The sequence below is a fragment of the Sorex fumeus genome, unplaced genomic scaffold (assembly GCF_029834395.1).
Source record: "Sorex fumeus unplaced genomic scaffold, SorFum_2.1 ptg000041l, whole genome shotgun sequence".
Taxonomy (NCBI): domain Eukaryota; kingdom Metazoa; phylum Chordata; class Mammalia; order Eulipotyphla; family Soricidae; genus Sorex; species Sorex fumeus.
In genome coordinates, this window is record NW_026606098.1 from 9,754,601 (window position 1) to 9,771,649 (window position 17,049).

At 63.7% G+C, this 17,049-nt stretch overlaps 1 protein-coding gene across 9 annotated transcripts in view; it reads right to left on the reverse strand.

Annotated features, from left to right (window-relative positions):
• Nucleotides 1-17,049, reverse strand: part of DNM2 (dynamin 2) — a 35,089-nt gene extending 18,040 nt beyond the window's left edge. For all 9 annotated transcript variants that reach the window (XM_056119868.1, XM_056119872.1, XM_056119869.1 and 6 more), the window contains exons 1-3: nucleotides 16,703-17,049; nucleotides 4,339-4,412; nucleotides 583-732 (exon numbers count right to left, since the gene is read on the reverse strand). In XM_056119868.1, the coding sequence (XP_055975843.1) occupies nucleotides 583-732; nucleotides 4,339-4,412; nucleotides 16,703-16,863 (385 nt within the window). In that variant the 5' untranslated portion in view covers nucleotides 16,864-17,049. The remainder of the gene's footprint in view (nucleotides 1-582; nucleotides 733-4,338; nucleotides 4,413-16,702) is intronic.

Consider the following 17,049-nt stretch of genomic DNA (forward strand, 5'->3'; position numbering starts at 1 on the left):
GCTCAGAGTCTGGGGGAGCCAGGGGGGGTGGCACACATGGCCACGTCCTCATTCAAAGGTCCCCAAGACACGACCCATTCCCAAGGACTGAGGGGTTGGGGACTGGGGGCCAGACGAGAGGCTTTCTCTCCAGTCTGCCTTTTAATCCACAATCTCCCAAAGATCCTTGTTCTCCCAGACTCTGGGGAGAATCCAGGGACAGTTCCTTCCATCCATCCATCCATCCATCCATCCATTTTAGCTTTGGGGTCATACCAGGCTGGGCTCAGGGCTGACTCCTGGCTCTGCACTCAGGAACCACTCCTGGCGGGCCCGGGGACCCGAGCTGCGTGCAAGGCAATCTCTCTAGTCCCCCAAATAGACTGTGCAGCCTCGCAGATAAAGGAGTGAAGGGCTTGCTGGAATATTCCCCAGCGGCTGCCCACGGCTCTGGGGAAAGCAATGCTGGCTGGGAGGGGCCCCACCCATTTCCAAAGGGTGTTTCAACCCCTAACCCTGGCCCTGGTCACACAGTTAGTTCCTGGGGCCCATCCGGAGGCCTAGGGGTAGAAGTAGGGGCTGGGGTGCAGGGGACACGCTTACCATGTGGAGAGTAGACCCGCAGGTTGATGGGCACCGGGGAGATGCCTTTGTTGGTCCCCGTCACCCTGTCGGTCTCTGCCTCGATCTCCTGCCGCACCTCATCGAAGTCTGTGAACTTTTTGGACTTGCAGTGCAAAAACTCGGCATATTCTAGAAGGGAAGCGAGGGGGTGGGGGTCAGCATGAGGCAGGAGGTGGGGCTGGGCTGGGGGGGCAGGTGCGGGGTCAGAGTGGAAATGACTCCCTAGATCCGGGAGGTAAGAAACAAATGCATGCTGGGGGCAGGGACGCACCTCAGCCAGCACCTCAGGGTCACAGGGAGCCACAGAATCAACACTAGTGGACTCAAAAGTGTCCCTGTGATCTAGTCTGTGATGCCACAGAAGCAACACAGACTCCAGACTCCACGTTTATCTCTTGAGCAAACCCTGAGCACCACCAGATACAGGCCCCAAAACAAAACAAACAAAACCCCCTGGAAGAGGGGTTGGTGTCACCCTCACCCCCGGTTCAAACCAAAGCAAAACTGGCTGGGGGTGGGTGTGGCGGGCACAGAGCGACAGGACAGGGGGGGAGGACACTCGGCTTGCAGGTGGCCAATGAGGCTTTGATCCCTGGCCTCCCATATGGTCCCCCGAGTACTGCCAGGAGTAACCCCTAAGCACTGCCAGGTATGGCCCCAAAGCAAACAAAAACGCTGGCTCAGGACAACCCCGGGCAGTCCCAGGCATGCATGTGTGGGCACAGTCACGGGGACAGCGTCTGGGTTTGAAGACCGTGCCCGGCATGCAGCAGAGAAGCAGGGTTGGCACACAGCGCCAGTTCTGGCTGTGTACAGCGGTCACCTGCCTTCTTTCCGAGGAAGCTGGGCATCGCCGTCCTGGCGGGCTCCCAGCGGCTGGGGAACCTCCGCCGAGGCTGGAGGGGGTGGTGCGCCAGGCCATCACCCCCCACGCGCATGACCTGGCCCGCAGAGGTCAGGAGGAAACGGGCGAGGAGCACAGGGGGGCCGGGCACTGGAGTTCAGGCGCTCTGTCTTCTCCCACAGGCAGCCCCAGGCCCGGAGGCTGCGGCCCCGCCCCCACATCAGCTGACCCAGTTCCCAAGGACAGTCAAGCTCTGGCCCTCAGCAGAAATGCTGTTTCTGCGGGCACCTCCCAAAGTGGAACTAGGCCCCCACAGAAAGTCTCTGGGGCTCTTGGCGCTGGGAAGCCCCTGCAAGAGGAATGGAGCTCAGGAAAGGGCTTGGGGTCACATGGCCGACCCTCCTTGCTCTTGGCCGCCTGCCAGCTGCCTCCTCCAAAGAGCCTTCCCGGACTGCAGCCCACCCTGACTCCTGGGTATCCCAAGCAGGTGGGGCCCAGTGAATCTGGCTGGTGTGAAAGGACCCTGTGCCCTGTGGCCCCCTCCCCGCCCCCACTGAGGCCCCAGCCTCACGGGCAGCCTCCTTCCCTCTGTGCGCGCACACAGGCGAGCAGGCCCAGAGAACACCCACCTGACTCGGGGAACCCACCAGGCCTGCCCCCTCACTGCTGGCCGCCTCTATTTGGGTCCTGGCCTGCCCCTGCAACTGGGTGAGAGGGATGGCCAAGTCCATGCAGCACAAGCCTGGGGCGCAAACTCCGCACCATGGGGTCCCCCACGCACCACAGAAGCAACCCTGAGTGCCAGGGCTCAAGGTGCACCGAAAACGAAACCACCGAGAGGACTTAAATTTTTTTCAGCCACACCAGCAGTGCTCGGGGCTGACTCCTGGCTCTGTGTTCAGGGATCACTCTCGCCTGGGTTCAGGGGACCCATGGGGTGCTGGAGATCAAACCTGGGCTGGCCACGTACAGAGCAAACTCCTTTCTCTCTCTGGCCACCCCAGAGGGTCTTAGATGATTCTCCAGGGTGTAGGGGACAGTGGTCACCTTGCATGTGTGAGGCTGTGAGGCTATGGGTGTGGTCCCAAACAATACCCCCACCCCCGGGGCTGTCTTGCCCCACCTGTGTGGCATGTGGCTTCACCCGCAAAGTCTCAGATCCCTGCTCTGGTTTTCAGGGATCTGAAACCACCTCCGTGCAAGACAAATCCCCCTGCCCAGCGCCATCAGCCCTCCTGTAAACCGAGAATGGGGGGAAGTCGGACACGACTGAAGCACTGCCTCCACCCCGCTGTCACCTGCTTCTTTCCTGCCCTGAATTTCAGTTCTTCCCCAGGCCACACTGGGTGCAGGCAGTTCATATGCCCCACACTGCTGGGAAGGGGGCGCCCTCCCCTCACCCATTTTCCCTCCTGTTCCTCACCCCCATGCCCTGGGGAGTGGAGGGAAGGTACATAGGGCCCTCCTGGCCTCATCCCACATCTCCTCATGACCCCCACAGAGTAGCTGGCAGGTGGTAGGGACCACTCTGGAAGGGGACACGCAGTCACCGCTGGATGGGGGAGTTGAGCCCCCCATGTCCTGACGGTGACCCTCTCATTTTTTTTCTTTTTTGTTCACACCCAGCGATGCACAGGAACAGGGGTTACTCCTGGCTCATGCGCTCAGGAATTACTCTTTGGTGGTGCTTGGGGGACCATATGCGATGCTGAGAATCGAACCCGGGTTGGCCGTGTGCAAGGCAAACGCTCCAGCCCCGATCCTCTCATGTTTGAAGCCGGTCCCCACCCCCTTTCTCCTAGCAGGCAGCTCCCCAAAGGCTGGCAGCCAGCACCGGGGCAGGTTTGTTCCAGGCACTGGAAAAGGGGGAGCCCACTTCCAGTGGAATGACCTGGCGGATGCCCAAGGCCACGGGACGGGCCGTGCTCAGGGCTTACACTGGCTCTGTGCTCAGGGGACCACATGGGGTGCAGGAATTGAACCCGATGGCTGTACTATCGCTCCAGCCCCGGGTGATGCTATTATTATCTACGCTGGCCAGACAGGAAACGGGCCGGGAGCAGCAGTTCCTCCCAGGGGCCCAGAAGGGGGGCCCAGTGGGGCTGGCAAGTGGGCAGTCTGGGTTACCAGTGCCCACCCACCAGGGCAGGTTTCAGTGGCAGGAATCTGGCAACATCACTCTCAATAATCACAGATTCCCACCAGGCTCCCCACAACCTACTCGAAACTGGCAGCAGGCTGGGCCAAGCTTGAAGGGGACTCAATTCCTCCAACATCTGACACCTGCCGGCTCAGCACGCTGATTGGACGCGAAACCTGAGTGGGGCAGCTCATTGGCTGATTCCTAGCCTATGACTGGGCAGTGTCCAGGGGAGCAGCTCTAAAACCAATCCCTAGTCCTTTAGCCCGGAGCCGCGCGCCACCGCCCCTCCAGCTAAGCCCCGCCCAGTGCTTGGGCGGAGCCAGAAATCTAGTAGGGGCGGGGCTTACACCTCTGGGACCCAGGTACTTGGCTGAACCTCGCTGTCAAATGCAGGTCGCGAGCGAGCCGGACGTTGACCCTTCTCGTCCCCTTCTCGGCTAGTCTGAAAATCTTGCTCTGCCGAAGTCACCCTCTCCCCCACTAGCTCCAGCGCTAGGGGCTGCCAAAACCTTGGGACGCATCCAGGCACGTTCGATTCCCGCGGAAGTAACAGAAATCAGCGAGGGGCACTGTGGCTGAGGCCTGGGGAGGGAAAGACCCCGACAGGGAGGAGGCCCATTCTCTAAAAGCTGGGTCTCCCCGCGGGGGGCTGAGCGGGGTGACACAGCAAGGGGTGCGAATGTGCCAATTCCGGCCCGACACGGCCCGCGCGGCGGCCCCAGGTCCTGCAGTCCGCGTCAGGCCATACCTGTTTTTGAGAAGATGAGCTGCAAGATGAGTGGGCGTCGGGTGACGATTCCTGAACCTCGAGGGAGGAAGTCGCTGCGGGAGGGGAAGAGAACAGGAATTAATGACACAGTCACACGCAGTGGAGCAACCAGTGTCCTCAGCTCCTGAGCCACCTCAGCCAACACACCCAGATATCCTGGCAAGCCCTGAGGTTGGCAGGGATGGCACTGCAGTTTGGGGACCAGGGAGAGAGCCCAGGGGCTCTGGGGGTTGCCTTGCACGCGGCTGGCCCTGTACAACCCCTGGTGCCAAGTCTCCCAAGCACTGTCGGGTCACTCTCCAGCAGAGCCAGGAGGAACCCTTGAGCACGGCTGGGTGCGTCACCCCCCATTAAATAAAGATCAGAGACAAATAGAATAGGTTCCCTTTGGCTGCCTATGCTCCGGCCAGGCATCGCCCAAAGCACTCTCCCTAGCAAATATTTGGACAATCGTCCACGCCCCAGAGGGCTCGGGACCTGTCCCACCGCCATGCCCCCAGTGACTAACAGCAGCAGGGACAGAGACAGCATGCCTGCCCCCGCCAGGACGGAGCCAGGGCAGGACTCAGGGAGAAGGGGGATTTCTGGGGTGATGGAAATGCGCCAGGCCGAACCCAGCTCTGGAGACACCCTGAACTGTAAGCGAACTTAGGAAAGAGTGTTTCAAACAGCCGCATTTCCTCACCCGGAAACTGAGCAGCCACACAGCTTGGGACTTAAAAGCACGGACTCAGCCCTGGGCACTTGGCTACAGGAGTAAATGCTGGACAGCAGGAACACAGGCCTGCACTCACCTCACTCCCACTGCAGGGCCTGGCCCCTCAGCCCCTACCAAGAGTGACCCCTGGACACTGCTGGGTGTGACTCAACCTCACTCGGTCACGCACGCGTGCGCGCACACACACACACACACACACACACGCACACACACACACCTGCAAGTGAATGCGAGCGAGAGTGCCTGAAAGCCCTGAATTCAATCTCGCTCTCTCCTCTCTCTCTCACACACACACACACCCCTGCAAGTTAACGCCAGCGAGAGTGCTTGGAAGCCCCGAACTCAATCCCTTGTACTACATAGCACCTCCAGACACTATCGCGGTGATCCCGGAGCACTGCCAGTAGCGCTCAGATGGTCCCCAACACGGCTAGACCCAAGCAGGAGGGGAAGAGCAACTGAACCATCAGACCCTCAAGGACACGCTGACTGCGGCCTGCAGCGGCCCCAGGAGGCCGGAGAGATGGTCCAGTTGGTACTGGAGCACTTGCCCTGCACGTGGCTGACCTGGATTCAGTCCTGACACCACAAGGCCCTCAGGGCACCCCCCAGCTGAGGGGGAGTGGGGAAGGGGAGAATGCTGTAAATGACAGTGTCACAGTCATGTCAGGACACATCAGAACCACCCGGGGATCCGGGATGGGATGCAAGGCCACACCCGAACCTCCGGGCCGCCTCGTGCACAGGGGTCAGTGATCCCCAGCCACACTGGTGGGGTGCTGCTGGGGGGGCATTAAGTGCTGGGGTCAAACTAGGGAGCCCCAGCCCCCTACTTGGCCCCTTGGACAGCTGGGGACAGCACAGGCACGACTGTGGGGGTGCCTGTCTCCACGGCAGACGGGGTCCCCCAGACTGTCTAATGTTGGTTCTCCAGCTAATGGGATACTTGGGGTCTTTCCAGAGCGGGGGGTTCCTCCTGGAGCTGCTGCGCCCCGGGCTCCCCTGCTGAGTCACACGCCAAGTCCCCAAGTCAAACAGGCTGGACTTGTCTCTGTGGTACATCGCGGCCCTGCCCCATCCCAGGGACCTTTCAGGGCAGGCGGGCTCCTGCATTCGGCCACCTGTGCCCAGTTTTGCATTTACAACAGGAAGGAATCTACTGAGATGGCCTGGGGGTGTCCAGGGGCTGAGGCACTGCCCGGCTGGTGGCTGAGTCCAGACTGATCCCTGGCACCATTCAGGCTCCCCCCCAGCACCCCTGGGAGAGATCCCTGATAACAACAGAGCCTGTCGTGGCCTCTGAACCAAACTGGGGTGATCGGAGGCCTCGACCACCAGCCACTCCTGGACAGGGCAGCAGCCCAGCGAGACTCTAGCCTTCCCAGCTCATGAGGTTACGCGCAGGGCAGGGGGACCCATGCAGGACCTGGCCCGGGAAAGCTCACCTGCTGCTTTGTGACCCGTCAGCAAAGGGGTCTGGGCAGGCGGGATGTGGGGAGGCAGAAACACACACGCAGCCTCTGACCTGGGAACCCGGCCACCACCTGCGAGGCTGCCTGCAGAGCCGGGTCCCTCCACCCGTGGGCACTCACGGCCACAGAGCAGGGGAGGAGGGTCGCGGCTGACCCACCACCACCCAGAGGACAGCTGGGCGCCTGCCTGGGGTCCCCAGGTGCCTGAGTGGGGAGTCCCTGAGCCTCCTGCCACCCTGTGTGCCCCCGACATCCGGGCTGGTACAGGGTGGATGGGACTCTCCCCTCCCAGGGCCAGGGGTCACCAGCCCCTCCCGATGACTCAGGGCTGGGCCCACAGGTACAAGGGCCACTGGAGACGGGCACCGGCCCTGCCTCACGCCCAGGCTGGATGCAAAGTTGGGGCCACACATGAAGGCAGCCCACCCACACTCCCTCCCATGGCCCTGGCGCAGATGGTTCCCCCCACCTCCCCCGGCACACAAAGGGGCTCACAGGCCCCCCACCGCACAGGGTCAGCCCGTGACAGGCAGTTGTGGGTTGCCTGGGCAGTGGGAGTGGGGGGACAGCAGGGTGGGGGCTCATCGGAGGCCGAGGCTGTGGTTTAGCAGGAGCTTCCAGGAAAATCGGAAGCGTGAGGGGAGGGGAGACTCAGGATGGGGGGTGGGTGGGGGAGGGGAGGCAACGTCTCTCCCTCACCTGCAGGCTCCCACGGAGCAGAACACAGCCTCCCCACTGCACCTCCGTCGCAGGCCCGGGCACCCCATGCCCTCTCTAGGGAGCCTGCCCCCAACTTGGCCAGGTCCCCCATTACACAGGCAGGTGCCCCAGCCACCTGCAGACACGTGCTCACGCATGCAGTAGCCCTGAGGCCAATGTGCCCCCCCACCTGGCACAGGAGCAGCCCCCCAGGGCTCGGGGGGCCCCAGAATCCGTGTGGGTGGAGTGCAGGGTACAACCCTGACATTTCACAGATAAGGAGACAGGCTGGGCAGAGCGGGGCGTACCTCCTCCTCCGTCAGGTGCCCAGGGCAGCCCGGGGGCAGCCCCGCCCGTCACTCACCTGGCAGGCTCAGCTGATGGGTGTGGGATGGGGCAGCGGAGGGTGTGGCCCTCCCTGGGGGGGCACTCAGTCACCTCCCCACAGAAGTAGGGATAAAGTCCAGGCGCGCTCGTACTGCAGGTTGCAGGTCGCTCCCAAGAGGGCTTGTGTGGAAAGAGCCTGTGTCTCCAGAGTCGGAGCAGCTCCCGGACTGTCTGGCCTGCGGTCACCTGCCCTCACTGCCCCCGGGGCCTCTGCACGTGACGGCCTGACCTGGAACCACCCTGGGCTCTGGGAGTCCTGGGGGGAGCCTCCCTGAAGCCCCAATTCCCCCAGTGATCCTCCCACTAACCCACTGATGGGGTCTCCGGCCAACCTAGGGCCCCTCCCAGCAGCACGTCCATGTTCCCAGACTGGAGTGGGGAGGGGAGGTCCCTTCTAAGCAGGGGGTCCGGGGCCACTCCTGGTGCGGCCTGGCCCAGCTGTGCAGGCCCCAGAACTCAGGATCTAGGTCAGTGACGCAGAGCTGCCCTGGGCCAGCCTCCCCGTTCTCTGTCCCCTCGGCCTCCTGGGCTCTGCCGCTAGTGCGCTGCCCTTGCCTGTGTAAGCAGTTTGGAGGTACCCCTGGCCCCCGAGGCTGGGCTGGGCTGACAGGGAAGTGGGGGGGTTGTGGGAGCTGGGGACAGCCGAAGCTCTGGAACATTCCAGGCGCTCTGCCTCCTTTCTCAGGGCAGGGATGGAACTTGGGCTTCACACACTGAGCCAAGTATTGAGTGAACCAGGAGCTGCTGTGACCGTTCCCATAGCAACCCACTGGCCAGGACCCCTTCCCCCCCAGGATGCTGGGGTACCAGGCACCACAGTGCCCTCCTGTGGGCCTCTCAGCGTGCTCACTGCCCCATGCATGGCAGATGGCCCCGCCACGGCCAGCCCAGCGACCAGTCACCCAGCTACATCCTAGGTGGCCTGGTCCTCATCCTGTTCTCAGCAGACAAGGTCTAGGAGCCACCTGTGGACGCCCTGTGCAGAGCATGTCACCCCAATGCCCCCCGCCCAACGGGGCAGGATGTCATAACCCAGAAGGTCAGCCAGGCAGCGCCCCACCCCAGCCCGACATTCCAGAACCATCCAGGGCAGCGGCTTCCTTCCCGGAGCCTATCCCAGTACAGACGGGACAAGGGACAGCCCTGGCCACCCGTGTCACGCAAGGAGCCACTCACACACACGTATACCCACATGTGCCCACATACATGTATAGACACACATGCACGCACCGCATGCACATGCCAACATGCACACACCCTTTCGCTCCCCAGAGCCGGCTCCCAACAAACCCTGGGACACCTGTGTGCCAGGACAGGCATCTGGGGGGTCGGGGGGAGGGGATCTGGTACTCAGCTCTAGTTGCAGAGGGCCACAGCAGGTGGGGGCCCCCTCTGGGAGGGATACCTGCAGCCTCACATTCAGTTCTCAGGCTCACTAACCCCACTTCTCAGATGGGGAAACTGAGGCCAGAAAGGTTCGACCGCTGGGAGCCAGCAGCCCTGCCCCCACCAAACTCGAAGCTGGTCCAGGGGTCTGCAGGGACACTCTGAAGCACAATGTCACCTGGGATGGTGAGGCTACCGGCATCTGGAGTCTGGGGGACCCCCCGGGTGGGGAAGGGGCGCTTGGGCAGCCAAGGAGGAAGCACAGGGTGGGGCCAGCAGCGACAACCCAACTCCAGCCTGAGAGCCCTGGCTGAACCCCAGATCCCTGGGAGCTGGGACAGCACCTGGACCACAGGTGGGCACTGTCATGGGAAGGAACAGCGGCCCAGGCGTGGAAAGAGGGGGGAAGCAGAGCGGGGGCGCGCATTCCTAGCTAGACAAATAATCACACACCCCCGCCCCCGCGACAGCACAGCAGGGAGGGGGCTGGCACTGCACAAGGCCTGCCTGGGTTCCATCCCCGACACCCCAGAGGGTCTCCAAACCCCCTCACCCCAAAAAAGGAGGAAATCCTGTGGGAAGTCAGGAAATGCAGAAATGAATAAAAGCGTCACTGCACAGGGTGTGGCGAGCAGACGGAGGCGCCTGTGCTCTGAGGGTCGCCCCTGCCCGCTCTACTGGGCAGAGCTCAGGAGGACAGCGGTCCCAGCTATCGAACTCGGGCCTGGGTCTGCGGCAGGTGCTCCAGCCCACTCTCACCCCAGGTCCAAAAGGGGCTTGGATAGGACAGCGGGGAGGTGTTTGCCTTGCACGAGGCTGACCCGGGTTCAATCCCCGGCATCCCACAGGGTTCCCCCAGCACCGCCAGGAGTGATTCCTGAGTGCAGAGCCAGGAGTCACCCCTGAGCATCACCAGATGTGGCCCAAAAGAACAGAGAGAAAAAAAAGAAAAGAAAAGAAAAGTGGTGCTGGTTGTCTTCTCTGTTGTTTGGGAGCTCAGGGGTCTCTTCTGGTGGGGTCGGGGTCCTCATGAGGGGATCAGAGTCCGTGAGTCGCATACAAGGCAAAAGCCCAGCTGTGTTCTTATCTGCTGTGCTGTGGAATAGTACTTTCTTCTTTTGAGGGGTGGGGCACTCACAGCTGCCTGTGCTGAGGACCAAGCACCGGGCGCAGCGTGCAAGGCCACCTTACCAGCTCTTCTCTGAAGTACTCTGAAACAGGCAGAAGACAGTACTGGGGCCAGTGAGGGCCAAGTTCTAACTGGATCCCAAGCATGACCAAGTGCAGCCCCCAGGCAAAGGAAAGGCAAAAAAGGCGACCAAAGAGCAGTCCTGGTCACACAGCTCTTTAGCCAGACCCACCCCAACCTACTTCCCTGGGGCCCGGACCCCACATACCCTCCCCCACTGGAGGGGCCCAGACTGACAGTTCTGAACACCGAAAGACACCCCACCTCCACCTGCTATGACCTGGTGGGAACAGCCCACGCTGGGCACCCCGATGCTTTAGGGGAGCCAGCCTACCAGGACAGAACCGACGGGAGGGCCAGGATACCTGGGGTGTGTTCTACACAGGTAGGGGTGAGGGGCAGGTAGGGGTGTGGGGCTAAGGGCAACAGGTGGACAGGTGCGGGTCAGGGTCTGAGGACAGCAGGTGTGGGGGAGGGTCTGAGGGTGCAGGTGGGGGGAGGGTCTGAGGGCGCAGAGGGGGTGAGGGCAGAGAGCGGCAGGGTAGGGCGGCAGGCGGGGTGTGGGGCTGGGGGTGGCAGGTGGGGGTGAGGGGCGGAGGGTCAGTTATACCTGGCACAGGCTGGGGGTGTGGGGACATTTGCAGGCTTGGCACGGGGCACAGAGATCAACCAGGAGGCGCCCGGGCAGCAGGGAGGGTGGAGGTGCGCTCCACCTCTGCATCCGTCTCCCGTCCGTCCCCCGTCCGTCCCCCGTCCCCCGCGGGTCTACCCCAGCCCTGTGAAGCTTCTGAAACAGTTTAGCGCGCAGGGAAAGGAGCAAAAGTGAAACTGGCCTGTCAGCTCTGCGGGAAGACAGAGTGACTACAGATAACAAGAAAAATGTTCAGCTTTGCAAAGCCGAGGGCGCTGGGGGCGGGGCGGACAGCCGGCAGCGCAGCAGGATGGTGGGGCGTGGGGAACCCAGGTCCACCCCAAACAGAAGCCCAGCCCAAGCACAGCTTGAGGCCAGGTGGGGTCCTGGGGGCTGCACTGAAGGTTGATCTGACGGAGCCCCTTTGCAGAGGGCAGGGGAGGGGGCGCAGCAGGAGGTGGGCACATGCCAGGGAAGAATTGGGTACTTGTCACAGTTGTGACCCCTCGACCACTGGTGCTGGCAGGGCCGCCCGGCCGTCACCCGGGCCAGGCTGTTCCGGGGCAGCGCCACCTGGGCCAAGCCCCTGCTGGTTTCCGCCTCAGCAACTTCCGCCTTGACGGGAGGTGGGGGGGCCGCCCCCTCCAGGAAGCCCTTCGCTCTTCAGCGGGCTGAGCTGGGGGTGCAGGGGTTTCAGGAGAGGAATCTGGACATAGGGAGCGTCCCCCCCCCCGCCCTGCTCCTGCAGCTGGCCGTGGGCGAGGAAGCAGAGGTCCCTGGCCGGGGACAGACCCCCGTGCTGGACAGTCGTCACTGTGTCCCTGCGCGTGGCCAGCCGTGCCAGGGCGTATCAGCTGGGTCAGTCCCCGCTGGCCCCGCCGCTCTTAGGAAGGCGCTTATCACTGGGAGGCGCGTAGGCGGATGCCCCCCACGCCTCGCAGGTCTGCAGCAGGGTGGGGGTGGGGGGCGGCTCCTGCACTGCCCCACCAAGCAGTTCCCCACCAAGCGGGGCCCAAAGTGCCCAAAGACCCGGGCTGAAGAGCTGCCCACTGGCCTTGGTGACCACCGGGAACGGGGCGCCCTCACTTCAAGCCTCACCTGCGCCCCCACACCACCTGTGCGCACACGTGTCTCCTGCCCAGTCCCAGACAGAAATCCCTGCACCCCCAGGACCCCTACACCAGGTAGGGGAGGAGGGGCCCGGGCCACCCCCAAAGGGCGCTGCGCGGATCATTCCTGCTTCCAGAAACTTCTGGAGCACAAACTCATAGCTGCCTAGGGAGGAAACTAGATACCCTCTGGGGGGATAGCAGGTGGGGGCACCCTGACGGCTGGGTTTCCCCACACAAAGTGGCACCAGATGTGCCTCTCAAGTGAGGCCTCCTGGGCTGCAGAGGGCCGCACCAGCATCTGAGACACACCCATACGTGACCCCCAGCATCATTTCCATATGAAATGTTTCCATACGGAAGGACTCCCCTAAGATGTGGTAGGGATGGCAAAGCCAGCAGGGGGCCCCCAGTGTGGGAGGTGGACCATGCCCACCTAGCTGGGCACCGACTTCCTGCAGGACCAGGCTGGGGCATACAAGGGAAGCAAGGGAGAGAGGGGGCGGGGCGGGGCGGGGCCCTGCTGGCAGGAGGCCCCTGAGTACTGAGGCGTGGCCCAGATGGGACCTTCAAGAGGCATGGCTGACCCAGGACTTGGGGCGCCTGCTGAGGTTTTGGTGAGGTCTGTGGCACAGCCTGGCATTCTCCCCAAAGTTCAGGTTTGGGGGGCCACCCCAGGCTTGGCCCCGTACAACGCAACAGCCTTCTCTGGTCCTAAAGCCTCTCTGCCTCTGTCCAGCCCCGCCCAGGTGTGGCCCCAAAACAAAACAAACCCCAATCCGGAAACAAAGGTCTTCAGTTTGTTTTGGTTTGGGGGCCACGCCTGTGCTGGGGGCGGGAGTGTTAGTCCAGGAAGTGCTAAAATCCCGGCTCCAGTCCTCTGAGCTGCCACCTCCCCCCAGGAGAGGCACCTGTGAGCCCCCCAGCCTAAGTGCTCCCCCCGCCCCTGCTGGCATAATGACAGCGCGCTGGGCCACCCCAGGAAATGAAGGGCTGGCGGGCGCCCGCACTTGCCAGGCCTGTAATTTGCGCGTTTTCATTCACGTCGGGCACCGGCTTGGCAAAGGCAGCTCTGAGCCGGATGCCAACAGCTGGAGAGAGAGCTTCCTTTTGGGATCCACCCCCCCACCCTGCAAAGGACCAGCGGGGTGCCAGCAGGTGCCACGGAGCCCTGGCCTGTCCCACTGGGGATGTCTCACCCCATAAACCCGTCACTGTCCACCTGCCAGGCCCAGCTCACTCCGACGCAGACTGGACCAGCTCCCTCCTGCCAGCGGCCTGCCCTCCCGCCCCTCCCCTGCCCCCTCAGAAAGGAACCAGGAACTGTTCCCACTGAGCCCTCAGAACCAAAGGCAGCCCCATGGCCTTTACATCTGCCCACCCTCCACCCCTGGCTCCAGAGAGAGGGGATGTCGAGTAATGGGACAGGGGCCCAGGGCCGGGGCACATGGTGACACTGATGGCTGCCGCGGCTCCAGATCCAAACCCGAGTCCGGGCTGAGTGTACAGGATCCAGAGCACGGCTAGACCTACCAGCCAGCACAGCTGGCAGGGCGTGGCCACGCATACAGCTGACCTGGGCTGGGTCACCGGGCATCCCATCCCTGATCTCTGGGCCCAGAGCCAGGAGTCAGCCCTGAGCACTGCTGGGGAGGACTCAAAACCCAAGCAACCAACAAGCACAAACGGCGTGCTCCCTGAGCACTGCCCAGTGGGGCCCCCAACCACAAATAAGAACAAAGGAATTGGGCCAAGGAGAAGGGACCAAGTGCTGGCCCCGCAAACTGGTCCCCAGCACCCTGCAAGGCAGTACGACAGGGTGTGACCCCTGCAGGTGGGTCAAAGAAACAGATGGAAGGACAGAGGCCCAGAGCCTGCCCCGGGCGGGCCCTGTGGGCCCAAGGTCTCAGATTAGCATCTCCCGGTGAAGGCGCCCTGCCTACATGCCAACACAGAGCTCTTCCGGGTGGCTAAGCACTGGTTCTGCAAGGTCCTACACCCTGCAGAGGAAGCAGCTGGACACTCAAAGCCCCCCACTGCTGCCGCTGTGACAAGCAAAGTCGGAATGGAGGGGTGCATGCAGCCTGCACCCACTGCAACTCCCAGGCACCGCTCTCCCACCTCAGGGCCTTTGCACAGGCCACTCCCCCTGCTGTTGCAGCAGCTCAGTGCCCCCATCCCCAGGTCCTCCCCGAGTCCCAGGCATCTGCTATCAGCTGTGCCCCCTCTTTATCTGCCCCCCATTGGAAAGCCAGCTGGTCTCATCCGGTTCCCAGCGGGCCTCAGTATCTCTCATTCTCTTTCGGAAGTGCCAGAGATGGAATCCAGGACCTCACACATCAAGGCCCCAGAGGCGCGAGGGGCACCAGGTGGGGGGTGGAGAGCCAGACCTGCGGGGGTCCCTGCTGCACCCCAAGCTTGGGCCCTGCTGCTCTTCACATCCACACAGAAACATTCTCCAGGCCCTCCTCCCTGGCTCTGGGGTCTCCTGGGCACATGACAGGAGCCCCTTGGGGGCAAGTGGTGACAACACTCCAACGAGGTGCCCCAGGAAGGCCTACAGCCCCCCATGGGCCTGCCATCACCCCCCCAGAAAGGAGCGAGCCCCCTGCCTGCAGTGTGTACCAACTCCACCAGACCCTAAAGATCTTGAGGTGTGGACAAGAACCGCAGCACCCCGGACTCTGAGGCGAGATCCCATCTTTTAATGAAAGACAAGCCTACAGCCGAGGGCGGCACGGATGGGGAGAGGAAGCGCCCCAGGCTCGATCCCCGGGGGCCCCAGCGTGGCACTGTCAGGAGCCCCCCCAGCCCCCTCAAGGAGGGCAGTCTCCCCAAAATGCAAGCATCCTGAAGCACTGTGAAGGGGAGCCAGACATCCAGCGAGGAGGTGCCTGGGCGGCGGGTCTGAAGGCTCAGGAGAGCCAGAGGGCGGAGACACTAGCTGTGATCACGTCCTCACAGCTCCTGGGAACCAGTGCTCAGCGGCGCTGTTCGTCCAGATACATGCAAGGAAAGCTGGCGAGGCGGCCAGGCCTGGTCCAGGCAGTCCGTTCCTCTCCCCTCTGCGCAAAGGGCCCTGAATCGGGTGCTGGAGGTGCAGCAAGCACTGCAGGCTTCCCGGAGGAGGGGGCCGCTACAGCCAGGCTAGGGGGAAGCAGGTGAGGAAGACTGAACCCCCCCCCCCCCCCCCCCGACAGCACGGCAAAAGTCCTCACTCGATTGCCCAGAGCAGCTCTGGGCCTTGGGGACTGCTCTGTACTATGTGGGTGATCCGGCTCCGGCCTCAAGAGCACACCCACATTCCAATCAGCCTTGGGGTGACGGGTCAGCCCGTGTGAGGGAAGGGACACTGCGACACAGCAACGACAGCGAGACCTGGGGCGGGCAGTGTGCAGCCGTGCTGGACAGAGCCCCAGCCCAGAGTCCGCCCCTAACTCCACGCTAGACTCTGCCCCAAGTCCTTCCTTGCTCCCCCACTCCCGCCAGAAACCAGCTGCGGAACCGGAGGGCGCCCCGAGGGTCCTGAACCCCGACTTGGCTCAGCACCCCCTTCTCAGGAGCAAAACCCATTCAGCTGCCCCCTACCCCGATCTTTGGCCTTCCTGAAGTGAACCATCCGACGTGCCCCTCCCCATTGGCCTCCAAGGCGATCACAGCGCCCCCAGATTTCGCTGGGCGCAGGGTGAGGTGGGCAGGAGGGTGAATTCACTCTGGGAAACTAAGCGACCAGCGTTTCCCAACATGGGGAGAGGTGGGGGGGGGAGGGAGGGGCGCACAGCAAGAGACTCTAGGACCTGGGGGAGGGTTACAGGAAGGAAACAAAACGGGAAGGGGCCAAGGAGAGAAAGAGGCTGAGAATCGATCCCCAGACAGCCCTTAGCACTGCCGGGAGGGGCCCCTGAGCACTGAGCCAGGAGTCAGCCCCAGCAACGCCGGCTAAGACCCCAAACTGTAGCACGGTTCTCCCGTTGCTCGTCGATTTGCTCGAGCGGGCCCAGTAACGTCTCCATCGTGAGACTTGTTGTGACTGTGTTTGCCATATCGAACGCGTCACGGGGAGCTTGCCAGGCTCTGCTGTGCGGGCGAGACACTCTCGGTCGCTTGCCGGGCTCTCCGAGAGGGGCGGAGGAATCGAACCCGGGTCGGCCGCGCGAGGCAAACGCCCTACCACCGTGCTATCGCTGCAGCCCCCCCACAAAAACCATAAATGAAAAGAAGCAGATACCCCTCCCTTCGGAACCCCACGAGCCGGGGCTGCAGGCCACGGCCCAGTTCTGTCCGCGCTGGCCACAGTTTCCGACAGAAACTTCCCAAGTGCAGGCGGGCGGCGGCAGGGCTCATCTCCCCGCCCCGCAGGAGCCTCCGCGCCCATCTGTCAGAGGCGCGGACCGAGGGGGCCGGGCCCGGCGCTCACAGACCCTGGCCGCTCCGGGGGGCGGCGCGCAGGGGGCTTCTCTCCGCGTCCCGCGCGGGGGCGACGGGTCGGAAAGCCGAGGGGCGCCCCACCGACGGCGCGGAGGGCGGGGGCCCCGGCAGGCGGACAAGCCCAGGCGGGCGGCAGGGAGGCGCGGGGCGCCGGTCAGCCGGCGGGGACCGGGCCGGGGACCGGGAAGGGGACACGCAGGACCCGCAGGGCCCGCCCCCGCCCCGGGCCGGGCACGCAGGCGCAGGGCGCGCATTCCCGGGCCGCCCTCGGCGCCCGCCCGCCGCCGCCGCGCCCGCCCGCCCGCCCGCCCGCCGCGCGCTCACCGGCCCACGAAGTTCTCCAGCACCGAGCTCTTGCCGGCGCTCTGGCCGCCCACCACGGCGATCTGCGGCAGGTCCAGGTGGCAGCTCTGGCCGATGGAGCTGAAGGCGTCCTGCAGCTTGTTGACCAGCGGGATCAGCTCTTCCATCCCGCGGTTGCCCATGGCGCCGGCGGCCCCCCGGCCCGAGCGGCCCGCGCTCCCTGCGCCCGCCTCTTGGCCCTCACGCCACCCGGCCCCGCCGCGCCGTCCGCGGCCGTTGCTCCCCGCCGCCCGGGCCCTCGGCGCGACGCCCGCTCCCGGCTCGGCCTCACGGTCGCCGCCTCATCCGGTTCTCAGGCGACACCCGAC